The sequence below is a fragment of the Heloderma suspectum genome, chromosome 1, assembly GCF_057233095.1.
Source record: "Heloderma suspectum isolate Gila_16-S chromosome 1, 16-S_ref, whole genome shotgun sequence".
Taxonomy (NCBI): domain Eukaryota; kingdom Metazoa; phylum Chordata; class Lepidosauria; order Squamata; family Helodermatidae; genus Heloderma; species Heloderma suspectum.
In genome coordinates, this window is record NC_139458.1 from 66,671,727 (window position 1) to 66,685,739 (window position 14,013).

Here is a 14,013-nt window from a genome sequence, read left to right on the forward strand (position 1 = left end):
GGTGGTGTTGCTCTCTAGAGAAATGACAGCATGGTGTCAAACAAACCAGATATCTCAAAAGGGGCAGACTCTTCCACAGAATCGCTGTAACAATACCAGGCCCCAAAATTAATTTAGCAACGGGGACATGGTATCACCCCCTGACCAAAATGTGCAGGGTGATCTTGAGATGAAGAATGAAATCAGGGAGGCATCCAAAGGAAAAAGAGTTGTAGTAATGAGTGACTTCAGTTACCCTCACATAAGTGGATACATGCATTTTTCTGTCACAGCCAAGAAATAAAATCTCTAGGTACCCTAAACTACTGTGCTTTAGAACAGCTGGTCATGGAATCAACCAGAGGAGAGGCAACTCTAGACCTAATCCCAAGTGGTGCTGTCCAGGATCTAGTGCAAGATGTGAGAGTTGCTGAACTGTCTGGAAACACTGACCACAGTGCTATAAAATATAGTTTATCTGTAAGTGGAAAAGGACCAAGGAAGTCACATTTGACTTCAAAAGAGGAAAATTCTCAAAAATGAGGGGACTGGTTAAAAAAAGAAGTTACCTTCCCTGGGGATGGTACAGTTTAGCAGCAGAAATAAAATACACACAGCAATCTTTTCAAGAAACAATTGTTCTCCATTACCTGCTTTGGGCAAAGGTTTTCTGCAATCCACTCCTTTTCTTCAGCGAATCTGAACTGGGTAAAGGAATCTCCTAGAAATAAAATAACACACATGTCAATAGATTTCCCAAATAAATCCCATTTATCAGCAGGGATGAAGGTTACATTAGTGAGAATCAAGAATTCTCAGATGTGTTAACAGCATCTCAATATATACTTAATTAGAGAGCTCAACTAAGCTGAGACCTTAATAAAAGGCTACCCCAAACTCTTAAACAGTCATATAAATATAAATTTGCATCCGCTGTTAGTGTGCAATCCTAACCCCAACATCCACTGGCTAGAAGATAGGATGGAAGACTCCTTCCACTGCTGGAGAAGAGCTCGGTGGGTGGAGAGGTGGGGCACATCCATTCTGGTGGCCGACAGTACTCTCATGGAAAGCTCTGTGGGCATAAATCTACTGCTGACAGTGTTTAAGCCAGTGGTAGGCTCTGAAATGAGGCATTCTGAGGCAGGGCAGATGTGGCCTTAGATCCCCCATATTCAAGGCCCCTGTCTTCCCTTGAAAGGCTTTAGGACCAGGCCCTCAACTATGCTAGCCTGGAGCTGACAAAGGTATTTTCCCTCTGGTTTAAACCACTGCGGGGGAGGGGACCGCTAGAGAGGGGGAAAGCTGAGACCACCTTCCCACCGCCCACCCTGGCCAGCACAAGCTGGAAAGTCTTTGGAAGCGGCAGACTATCTGCCACCTCAGTGCCCCGCCCCCAATTTAGGACTGCACTGTTATTTCTAAAATAAGGTAGCAATTACATAATTGTAAACATGGAGAAGAAAGAATACAAGGAGTACCTAGGAATAAGAACCAGTCAATAATAATAATAATGCTCAGGCTCATAGCTTCTTTTGCCTCAGGAGTTTCTCCCTACTGCCTGTGTGTGTGTATGGACACAAGTGCAAGACAGCCCACATCACAGAGACATGGGAGACTTATTCTCACATAGCCTCCCACAGCATGACAGACAGATTTTAGAAAACATATGGGAAGCTGTATAATTTATGTGATGCCCAGCAACAATAGTTGGTATAAAATAATCACAGAGAATCTTCACTGAGAAAGCTTCTCAAGTAGGTGTGTGCGCAGAAGCCAAGCTTTGGTTCGGACCCTACTTTGGTGCTTTGGAAAGTGGTCTCATTTGGGCTTGGACTGCTTCCACCCAATTAGCTCCGAGTCCAGGAGAACCCCCAAACTGTGTACTTACTCCTTCAGGGGGACAGCAAACCTACCTAGGAACAGTTATAAGATTCCATTCAGAGTAGCTGGTTTCCTTACCCAGACTACCTCTGTCTTGTCTGGATTAAGTTTTAGCTTGTTTGCCCTCATCTATCCCCAGACTGCCTCTATACATTAGTCCATAGCCTCCCTGGGAGGAGTAGCGGGAAATGAAAGGTAAAGCTGGGTGGCATCCACATATTGATGACACCTCAGCCCAAATCTCCAGCTAACTTCCCGCAGTGGTTTCATGTGAATATTAAAAAGCATAGATAAGATAGACCTTTGCAGAATCTCATAAACTAATGGCCATGGGGTAGAGCAATAATCCCCTAGTACCACCTTCTGAAACCAATCCTCCAGGAAGGACTGAAACCACCATAACACTGTGCCTTTCAAGCCCAACCCAGAGAGACGGTCCAGAAGAACACTATGGCTGATGGTATTGAAAGCTGCCAAGAAGTCAAGCAGAATCAACGGGGTTGCATTCCCCTCCATCCATCCCTCTTTATGAGTAGTTTATGCCTGCCAAATTTCAGATAGGTGCAAGGGTTTCTGTACTAGATGCCTTACAGTTTTAGGATTGTTGTTGGTGTTGCTTTAAAAGGAGCCTGCTAACTTAGAACTACAAAATGCAACAGATGTCAGTTATGACTAGCACCCCATTAGATCTAGAAAATATTGTTTCAAAGTGAATTGTTGATGGTAGATTTGGTGAAGTTAGAAATAGAGTATGCTAAGCTATGGAAATCATATCTAATCTTCTGTTAAGCCTGTATCTTAACAGGCCAATCTGCATTTTTAACTGATAATGATGCACATAGTTACAACTTGCAGTCTATATTTGTATTCTTCCATGCTCTCAAATGTTTGTCTCCAGTTCTCCTGCCTGATAAGAACTGACCTCACCAAAGCATTAAGGATCATAATGCATTATATCGCCATTCCCATAAACACACTGAAGTGTCAATCTGGTATAGTGGCTGAATACTGGAGATGGACTCAGGACACCTGGGTTCAAATGGTCTCAGTTAAGCTGCTCACTGAGTAACCCCACCTATTTTTCCAGTGTACTTCTCCCATTGATAAGCATAGACAGAGAACTCACATGATTACAGAAGCAAGCAAGCTCCCAGAGAGCGAGCGACCAGAGCGAGCAAACAGGGGGAGCAAACAGGAGTTGGCCAGGGGAGTTGCAGAGGTTGAAAAGACAAAGGAGACAAAGGAGACAGAGGCTAAGAGGTAAGTGGGCTGCAGGAAGCCCAGGGGGCTGCCCTTTATCCTTCTGAGTGGCTGTGAGCTCACCAGATGCTTCTGAGAGCTCCAACTGAGTTGGGGGTGTGTGGCCTGAGTACTCCCGGCAGCTGAGTGGGCGGGAAGCTTCAGTCTGTTTCCCACCTCCCAGCTGAGCAGAGCAGAGCAGAGAAAGCTGCTCCAGGGACTACAGAAGCAAGCAAGCTCCCAGAGTGCGAGCGACCAGAGTGAGTGAACAGGGGGAGCAAACAGGAGTTGGCCAGGGGAGTTCAGCAGGGGAGGTCAAGGGGGAGGCCCCTAACATTTTCTTTTCATTTTTTATTTTATTTTATTTTTTAACTAACTTTTTTTCCATTTATTTGTCTTGTAACACACACTTTCACACAAGTGGGACTCTGCTTTTAACCTCTACTGGGTAGAGGAACAGGCACAGGCTAGTCTAGAACAATCACAAAGCTAGACACAAAAAGGGAAAAGAGGCTATGGAAGGACAAGACTCTCCAGTGGTGGTGACCTGCAAGGTGTGTGTAATGTCTGTTTTCTTGCCTGAGAACAGGCAATAAGTGCAAGTTGATCACGCTGCTGGAAGAAAAAGTAAGTGGACTGGAGCGGCGACTGTCGACCCTCCGGGGAATAAGAGAACACGAAGAGTTCTTGGACAGAATGGGGGAACTACAGCAGCAAAGGGAAGACCAGAAGCTTGAAGAGCAACAGCAAGATGAGGCAGTGGGAAATGCTGAGGTGAAGAAAAATGGAGTAGAGGACACTCCTTGGGAAAGGGTGACAGTTAGGAGAAGAAGAACTGGACGCCACTCTGCACCAGTGGAAGCAGTGGAGCTGTGGAACCGATTCCAGGTACTTGCTGATGAGACTGGAGGACAGCCTGCAGAGGAAGAATCACAGGGGAACCTACATGAGAGTGAGCAAGAGGCTGAAGGTCAGTCAAACACAGGTGATGAAACCCAGGCCTACAACAACAAGAAGAGTGGTAGTAGTGGGAGACTCCTTGCTGCATGGGATCAAGACCCAAGTATGTTGTGAAGACCCGTGGACTCGCCAGGTATGTTGTCTCCCAGGAGGACGGATTAGAGAGGTGACTGAAAGGTTGCCTGCACTCATAAAGCCCACTGATAGGTATCCCTTTCTTCTCATCCATGTGGGAACAAATGATACCGCCAAGCGGAGCTACAAAGAAATCATGTCAGACTTTGAAGCTTTGGGAAGGAAACTCAAGAACTTTGGGGCCCAGATAGTTTTCTCATCCATCCTTCCAGTAGTTAGAAGAGGGATAGAGAGGGAACGAAAAATACTCCGGGTGAATGACTGGCTACGAAGGTGGTGCCAACAAGAGAGATTTGGATTCTGGGACCACAGGCTATACTTCCTGGAAGATGGGCTGTTGGCAAGGGACGGGTTGCACCTCACAAAGGCTGGGAAGAATGTGTTTGCCCACAGCATGAAGAACTTCATCAGGAGGGCTTTAAACTGAATCCTACGGGGAAGGGAGATGTAATGTTGGGGGTAACAATGGACATAGGCGCATGCACTGCAACGGAGAGAACAGCTCTGATAGCACCCAATAATAGTCTTCAGACACATGTAGGAAGAAAGCCAGACTATGAAGCACATGGCCTTCGATGTCTATATACTAATGCCCAGAGTATGGGAAACAAACAGAACGAACTTGAACTCTTAACACAGGAGGGAAATTATGACTTGATAGGTATAACTGAGACTAGGTGAGATGACTCTCATGACTGGAATACAGCAATTGAAGGATATAACTTGTTCAAAAAGAACAGGGGGAACAGAAAGGGAGGTGGGGTTGCACTGTATGTGAAAAATACATATCTCTGCACAGAAATACAGGAGGATGAGCTTGGTAGCCCCATCGAGAGCATCTAGGTTAAAATAAATGGAGCAAAGAATAAAAGGAACCTGGTGGTCGGAGTCTACTACCGGCCACCCAACCAAGGAGAAGTAGAGGATGAAACTTTTGAAAAGCAAATAGCCAATGTTTTAAGGAAGTATGATGTAGTGGTAATGGGGGACTTCAATTTCCCCGATATTTGTTGGGAGACAAATTCTGCAAAACATGGCCCCTCCAGGAAATTCCTGACTTGTGCGGTGGATAACTTCCTCCTACAGAAAGTAGAGGAAGGAACTAGAGGATCAGCTATCCTTGACTTGATCCTAACCAACGGAGATGACTTAGTGGATAAAGTAGCAGTTACAGGAACTCTGGGGGAAAGCAACCAGGTTATACTTGAGTTCTTGGTTTTAAGGGAAGCAAAAGCCGAGTGTAGTCAAACACGTACCCTGGATTTTAGGAAAGCTGATTTTAATGAACTCCGAACAATGATAAGTAAGGTCCCATGGCAAGCGACTCTAAGGAGAAAAGGAGTCCAAGATGGATGGGAGCTTTTACAAAAGGAAATTCTCAAGGCACAATCACAAATATATTCTCAAGGCACAATCACAAACTATAGAGTCGCCTTCCTGAAATATTGTCTCTTAATGTGGGACATCTAGAACAGCCTTTCCCAACAGCCTTCAAGATGTTTTGGACTTCAACTCCCATCAGTTTCAGCCAGCATGGCCAATGGTCAGGAATTCTAGGATTTGTTGTCTAAAATATCTGGAGGGTACGAGATTGGAGAAGGCTGCTCTAGAAGAAGGAAAGTTTATAAAAAGGGATGTGAGTTTGGCGGTCTTGATCCCTGTGAATAGTCACCTGACAAGTATACAGGGATGAACAAAGTATCTTTGTTGGGAGCTTTTAAAAAAGGAAATTCTCAAGGCACAATCACAAACAATTCCAACAAGAAGAAAAGGTGGAAGACAATAGAAGAAGCCAGTGTGGCTTCACAAAAAGCTTAGGGATGACCTGAAAACAAAAAAAGGACACACATAGGAAGTGGAAAGAAGGCCAAGTAACAAAGGAAGAGTACAGGCAGGTAGCACAGAATTGCAGAGATGGTGTCAGGAAGGCTAAAGCTGAGAACGAGCTGAGGTTAGCGAGGGATGCTAAAAACAACAAAAAGGCTTTCTTCAGCTACATGCATAGTAAAAGGCAGAGGAAAGAAATGGTTGTTCAGCTATTAAATAAGGACGGCAAAACGATAACAGATGACAAAGGAAAGGCAGAGGTGCTCAATTCCTACTTTGGCTCAGTCTTCTCCCAAAAGAAGGTCTATGACCCCCCTGGCAAAGGCGAAGTGCAGGCTGAAGGGGCAGGATTGCAGCTTGAGATCGATAGGCATATGGTCAAGGAATACCTAATTACTTTGAATGAGTTCAAATCTCCAGGGCCAGATGAACTGCATCCTAGAGTAATAAAGGAACTGGCAGAAGAACTCTCAGAACCGCTGTCTATTCTCTTTGAGAAATCACGGAGGATGGGGGAAGTGCCAGATGACTGGAGGACGGCTAATGTTGTCCCTCTCTTCAAAAAGGGTAAAAAGGAGGAACCTGGGAACTACAGACCAGTCAGTCTGACATCAATCCCAGGGAAAATTCTGGAGCAGATGATAAAGCAATCCATCGGGAAGCACCTTGACAACAATGCCGTGATTACTCGAAGCCAACATGGATTTGTCAAAAACAAGTCCTGCCAGACAAATCTGATCTCATTTTTTGATCAAGTAACCTCCCTTGTAGACCGTGGGAATGCTGTAGACATCATATACCTCGACTTCAGCAAAACTTTCAACAAAGTGCCCCATGATATCCTGATGAGAAAACTAGCTCAAAGTGGGCTAGATGAAACAACGATCCAGTGGATCCACAGTTGGCTACAGAATCGGACTCAAAGAGTGCTTATCAATGGGACCTTCTCAAACTGGGGAGAGGTAACGAGTGGGGTACCGCAGGGCTCAGTCCTGGGCCCAGTGCTCTTCAACATTTTTCTTCATGACTTGGAGGAGGAGGTGCACGGAATGCTGATCACATTTGCAGATGACACAAAATTGGGCGGGATAGCTAATACTTTGGAAGACAGAAACAAAATTCAAAGTGATCTGGATAGACTGGAGCTCTGGGCAGAAAACAACAGAATGACTTTTAATAGGGATAAATGCCAAGTTCTGCACCTAGGAAAAAGAAACCAAATGCACAGTTACAAGATGGGGGATATGTGGCTCAACAACACTACAAGCGAGAAAGATCTTGCAATTGTTGTCGATCACAAGCTGAATATGAGCCAACAATGTGATGTGGCTGCCAAAAAGGCCAGTGCTCTTTTGGGCTGCATTAATAGAAGCATAGCTTCCAAATCCTGGGAAGTACTAGTTCCCCTCTACTCAGCACTGGTTAGGCCTCATCTGGAGTACTGTGTCCAGTTCTGGGCACCACACTTGAAGAAGGATGCAGACAAGCTGGAGAGGGTTCAGAGGAGGGCAACAAAGATGATCAGGGGACTGGAAACAAAGCCCTATGAAGAGAGACTGAAAGAACTGGGCATGTTTCGCCTTGAGAAGAGAGGACTGAGGGGAGATATGATAGCGCTCTTCAAGTCCTTGAAAGGTTGTCACAGAGAAGAAGGCCAGGATCTCTTCTTGATCATCCCAGAGTGCAGGACACGGAATAATGGGCTCAAGTGACAGGAAGCCAGATTCCGGCTGAACATCAGGAAAAACTTCCTGACTGTTAGAGCAATATGACCATGGAAACAATTCCCTAGGGAGGTGGTGGGCTCTCCCACACTGGAGGCATTAAAGGCGAGGCTGGACAGCCATCTGTCAGGGATGCTCTGACTTGGATTCCTGCATTGAGCGGGGGATTGGGCTCGATGGCCTTGTAGGCCCCTTCCAACCCTACTATTCTATGATTCTATGATTCCTAGTAATATTCTGGAGAGCTTCTGAATAGCATATCTGAAAGGTCATTGTTGCTGTACCAATCCACATAGTTTCATGGCAAAATGTGAGCCTAAAAATTGACTAATCAAATCTAACTAATATGTGGCTGAGCACATGTTCACATAGGAATCCTGAGCTGCTGCTGCTGGCTGACCAAAAATGCAACAGGAGGTATCTCTGTCTTATAACACTTGCATTATACTTCTGGTTGTTAAAGGAATGGTTAAGTGGGAAAATGAATTTACTTGATTCCTTTTATATTTAAAAATACTTTATTGGACAGCTCATTTCTCTACTTCAAAAAAGCAACAACTCCTCATCGGGCCACACCTGCCTCTAAACTACTGATAAGTTTGTTCCTTGAAACAGGCACAATAAGATTGAAAGGAACAGAATTAAACTATAAATGAAGCCAGCCCCTATGATAATTTCAGACTTTTATATTCAGAAAGATTGCAGTCCTCAAACCCCTTAATCTACAGTGGTACCACTAAGGTCAGCAAGAATACTCCTGAGAAATTGGTTTGAGGATGGCAGCTGAGATCACAGTGCTAGTTTGTCAAATAAAGAATAACTACAATTCACAGAAGCACATTTAATGAAAATTAGTTTAATGAGAATGTTGGTCTAACCAATTATCTTTCAAAAAATTATCTTAGCCTGAAACTAATTTCCTTTTATGCCATGAATACCAATAAACTATTGGACAATGACTGTAGATGCTTTCAAATGTAAAAACAGCAAGATCATAATTCCAATCAAAACTAACTGGAATGGAAAACAGCATGGTTTAAATGTGTTCACATTGAATGTTTGTAAACAGTACATTTTCCTTTGCTCTCTCCAAGTAAAATGTAACAGCTATCACAAATGCAAAGTTAGTAAAAGGGAAAGAGAAACGACATCTCTGAAGCTCACAACAGACCCATTTCATACCGGAGATGATATGAATACACTAATAATGTGTATTCCACTCCTCCATGCAGGAACTCAGGGCAGCACACATGGGGTTACTGTGAGGGAGGCTAGGTGGAGTGTGTGTGACTTGGCCAGACATAATTCAACAAGTTTCATGGTTGAACAGGGATTTGAACCCCAGTCTCTTGGTCCAAGTCCGAACACTCTAACCAACTCAACATCTGTTTTATTAAAACTTCAATGCATATATCTGAGTGTGACATTGTATGTCACACTCGGACACTGTAGGGTTGTTGTTTTTTCATATAAATATAACTAACTTCACAAAGGCTAGCAATAAAAATAGTATATAATAAATCTTGTTAGAGGCCAAATAATGCAGGGGGCTATAATATAAACAGCTGAAGCTAGGAACTGAAGTAACAGCGATAATTGGAATGTTCAGCAGTTGCTAGAGGAACAAGATAAAGCTGCAGTGCTAAGTGCTCCAAGAGAGGCTCAAGATGGGGAACGCAGCTGAAATGCATCGTGCCAGGATGGAAAGTGGTAATTGCACAGCGAACCTAAGAAAATAAGGAGAGCCCTGCTGGTTAAATCAAGGGTCTATCTAGTCCAGCATTCTCTTCCCACAGTGGCCAACTGGAAGCCTATGGGAGCATACAACCAGGATGTGATTACAACAGCACCCTCCTGCTTGTGTTCTCCAGCTGGTATTCAGAGGCTTTCCTTGTCCCATGTAATCTAGAGCCTTCATGACTACTAGCCATTGATAGCCTTATCCTCCATGAATTTGTCAAATCTTCTTTTAATGCCAAGTTGGCGGCCATCACTGCATCTTATGGTAGTGAATTCCACAGTTTATCTATGCACTGTGTGTACTGTCCTGAATCTCCCACAACTCAGGTTCACTGGATGACCCCTCAGTTCTAGTATTCTGAGAGAGGGAGAAAAATGTCTCCCTATCCACTTTCTGCATACCATGCATGATTTTATACACCTCTATTATGTCCCCCACACACACCTTACTCATTTTTTTCCTAAGCTAAACAGCCCCAAATGTTTCCTCATAGAGAAGCTGCTCCAGCCCACTGGGCATTTCAGTTGTCCTTTTCTTCACCTTCTCCAGCGCCACAATATCATGACCAGAACTGTACACAGTATTCTATAAATTACTTCTCCTTGTTCATCTTCAAGTCAAAAGAAGGGAAAGGGGACCTAAGAGTAGATGGGAAGGAACCCAGTTTCCCTTATAGAGCCTCTAAGACAAAATGAAAATCTAATGAAAAAGCAGACTCAGCTATGCTTTAGTATGCAGTGTAAACATCAAGCAGGCGGCTGCCTCTACTTCTCCCTTGCTACTTAACAGTATCACTAAAAAAGACAATATTTACATATATAATTTTGATTAAATCACTCGGTTTTATTGTTATTAGATGTGTGATGAAGGTACTTATTATCCATACTGTACAGAACAAAATAAACATCTTTTGAAAAATATCTCCCTAAACCACCTGGTATGCTATATTCATTAGACACAGCTGATCAACCAGATGGCAAGACAGTCTTTCAGTATAACTTTTGTTGTTCTTATTGTTTCTGAATACTCAGAAATTTCAGTATGCAGATAATTTCCCAAGGGGGTACATTTTAAATGGTAGCTATAGTTCTGCTTATTTAACACTTCCCCAACCAAAATTAAGAAGAGATACATTTGGGTTACCTATTTCTTAAATCTCCCTTTTCAATATGTGCACTTTCTCTCTCAACATAGCACAATAACTTGCTAATTTAGTTCTTGATGAATTACACAGAAGAGTTAAATGTGCATTATATCATACCTAGTCAATTGGCAAATTACCCTAGGTCTGTTAGACACTGAGCCTGTTCACGCTTCTCCCCTTGTAACTTTACACACAGGGAGTTTAGGAATAGAATTGGCATGGTCACTCTCTCACCTTCCTCGCCACACATACAAGGTAAGGACTGAACTGAGACATTTCCTGATATATCACTGCAGTCATTTCATTATTTTCTTGAGTTGAGTGGGCAGCAGGGAAGACCTTCCTTAGACCTACTCCAAATGTCACGATGCAGAGAGGTTCAAGTGAAGAAGAGGGCCGCAACCTGTTCTCTATCATCCAAGGCTGTAGGACATGAAATAACAGGCTTAAGTTATAGGAAAGCAGATTTTGGTTGAACATCAGGGAAAATGTTGTTCAACATTTTGAACAGTCAGAGCAGTCAGACAATGGAACCAATTACCTAGAGAGCTGCTGGGCTCTCTGTTGCTGGAGGTATTCAAGCAAAGACTGGACTGCCATCTGTCAGGGATGCTTTAAAGTGGATTCCTGCACTGAGCAGGGGGTTGGACTTGATGGCCTAAATGGCCTCTTCCAACTCTATGATTCTAGAGTTTGAATAGACTCCATCACTATATTTAAAAGAGGTTAATTTTGGCCAGTACTGCACGTATGACTTGGAGATTATTTTAATTGATTTTATTGTTTTGTTGTATAGGTTATGTTAGCTCCTCAGGAAATCCTTTTGGGCTGAAGAATGGAACATTAAGTGAGAGAGATGATAGATAGATAGATAGATAGATAGATAGATAGATAGATAGATAGACAGACAGACAGACAGACAGACAGACAGACAGACAGGGCATACAAGCATCCAATAAAGTTTGGAGAATATGCTGAAGTTAAAAGGTTGCCACATCCCCCCCCACCACACCCACTTTTCCTCACAGTGACATGTATAATGTTTCACACACAGTTACTGAAATTAAATACTTCATTCTCTTTAGAGAAAGAGTTTTGCATGTAACATTTTTCTTTGCCAGTTACTAGTACATCACAACCAGCCATTCTTGCTACCACCTCTTATAGTGAGGCCTAAAAATATGCATGCAACTTGCATGTTTGAGCGCAATGTAAACCTCAGTTACTTTTCCTTGAAGCCCACTCAACGTATATTCAACAGTGAAAAACACCGATGCAACACAGCTAAAACTGCAGATGCAAATAAGTTAAACAACCGAGTCCTTAGAACTCTCGAATTAAATTTGAACAAGTCACAGTGGGACAAATATAACACAAAGAGGATATGCCATAACCAAAATACCACTCAAAGAAGATGAGCAGTAAAAACATGACTGAAATAACCCACAAGAGAGCTAATAAGGTGAAGTTCATGACAAGCCAGGCTTCATTTGTGCTGCCTGGAACTGCACAGTCCTAGTTCCAAGGGAAATAATTTCTGTGTTTACAGTGAATTTTTCTCATTACAGTTTAATTTTCAAGACACAAATGTGACATCACAGGGGATTTTTTAGTAACTTAAAGGGTCACCTATCCGCCTGGAGTCTCTCAACCAATTTCACTCACATCGAAAGTCTTTTTTTGTTCATGGCATCAACAGCGTTTGCAGACCTATATATAAATTCTTTATGAATAATTAATAGAGGTGTAGGCCTAAAATATCTGAGTAGTTTGATGTTGTGCATCTGATGTTTCACATTTCTGCTCTATTGCCCTGAATTTTACAAGACATTCCACTACACCAGACATATTGTGCTTCGCCATACTGTAAATCTCAGGTTTATAGCATTATCAAACAGGAAAAACAACATAAGGAATAAGAATGCATTCACACTTTAATTAATGCAACAAAGTGTTTTAAAACCATAGGAAAATACGAATCCTCTCATCTTTGGACATTTCACTGGACAATCATATTTGAGTTTGGAACTTTATTTGTAAGAGATTTTTATGCCTGGACAACACAATGAGAGAGAAATATATGGTAATCACCTCCATTTGTTTCAGCCAATTTCCTTTGAAACTGAAGAGTAACCCTAGATCACCAATGTCCTTTCATGGTCCTTGATATGGAGAAATCTTTAAGTCTGCCCTGAAGGAGGACAGAAATTCTTGCCTAGACTGTGTCTTGTCAGGATCAAAGGATAACAAACCCCTATGTTACCAATAATTTTTCAAACTTCTGGTATATTGCCCCCAAATAATTTCTACCTCAAATGCTGTAACTGACTGTTGTATTAGTAGTGAATGATTCAAAACAAAAGCCTTTTAGTTCTGGAGATATCATTGAAGTCTGAACTCAGACAGCATAAAGGTGAAACTTGTATCCAAATCAAAGACTGATATGAAATAATACTACTATACTCATAATTAGCTTATGGAATTCACTGCCATAAGATGTGGTGATGACCACTGGCTTAGACAGTTTTACAAAGGAATGAGGGAACATGATGGAGAATAGGTCTATTAATGCCTATTAACTATGCTAGCTAACTAGAATCTCCAGAGGTTGTACAACACAGAATACCCTTTGCTGCGTGTCACATAATGGGGGTGGGGTTGCTATTGCCTACGTGCCCTGTTTGTGGACTTTTGTCACAAAAAGGCTCTGGCATAGTCCTTAATGTGCTCAAAATAATTACTGAGGAAAGTGATCACACACACACACACACCCAACACACACACAAAAGTACAAGCTGTCTTGTCTTGGAGCTGCAATCCCCAGATAATTAAGCATGTTGCATAAAAGAAAATTAGGAATCCAGAGAATTAAATACATAATAAGGTAACTGGTACCAATACAGAAGATGCAAACTGAGTTCACAATGAACTTTAGGTAACAGTTAGCAAAATGTAACTGGCAAAGCAGTTTGGATAATATCCAAAGAGAAAATGCTGAATGATAGCTCATCACTAAAAAGGGTTATGCAAGAGATGAAGCGACAGCAAACTGTACTATTCAGGGTCAAAGTGAACTTAAAGTTTTTGCTTATCAATTAATGAGCAAAAAATATTATATAAGGTAAAAACATTAAACAGCTTGATATACAGATGTCTAGAAAAGTGTACGCACTTTGGCTGAATTAGTAAAATTTGAGTAAGAAATCACTTTGTCAAAGGCATATATCAAAATTAACTGTATCTAACTTGAAAGGTGTATGTTTAAGCTTTCTATGTGTATTGTGATCATGAAGGATTCTTTTAGAAGTCAAGATTGTGAGCCCAGATTTATGAAATAGCAATTAGTATTGACATATTGACAATGTGGTAATATTTTAGAA

General features: G+C 42.2%; 1 protein-coding gene across 9 annotated transcripts in view; it reads right to left on the reverse strand.

The window, feature by feature from the left end:
* AVEN (apoptosis and caspase activation inhibitor) overlaps positions 1 to 14,013 on the reverse strand; it is a 184,285-nt gene that overhangs the window by 28,895 nt on the left and 141,377 nt on the right. For all 9 annotated transcript variants that reach the window (XM_084844807.1, XM_084844861.1, XM_084844879.1 and 6 more), the window contains one exon: positions 630 to 700. In XM_084844807.1, coding sequence (XP_084700933.1) covers positions 630 to 700 — 71 coding nt within the window. The remainder of the gene's footprint in view (positions 1 to 629; positions 701 to 14,013) is intronic.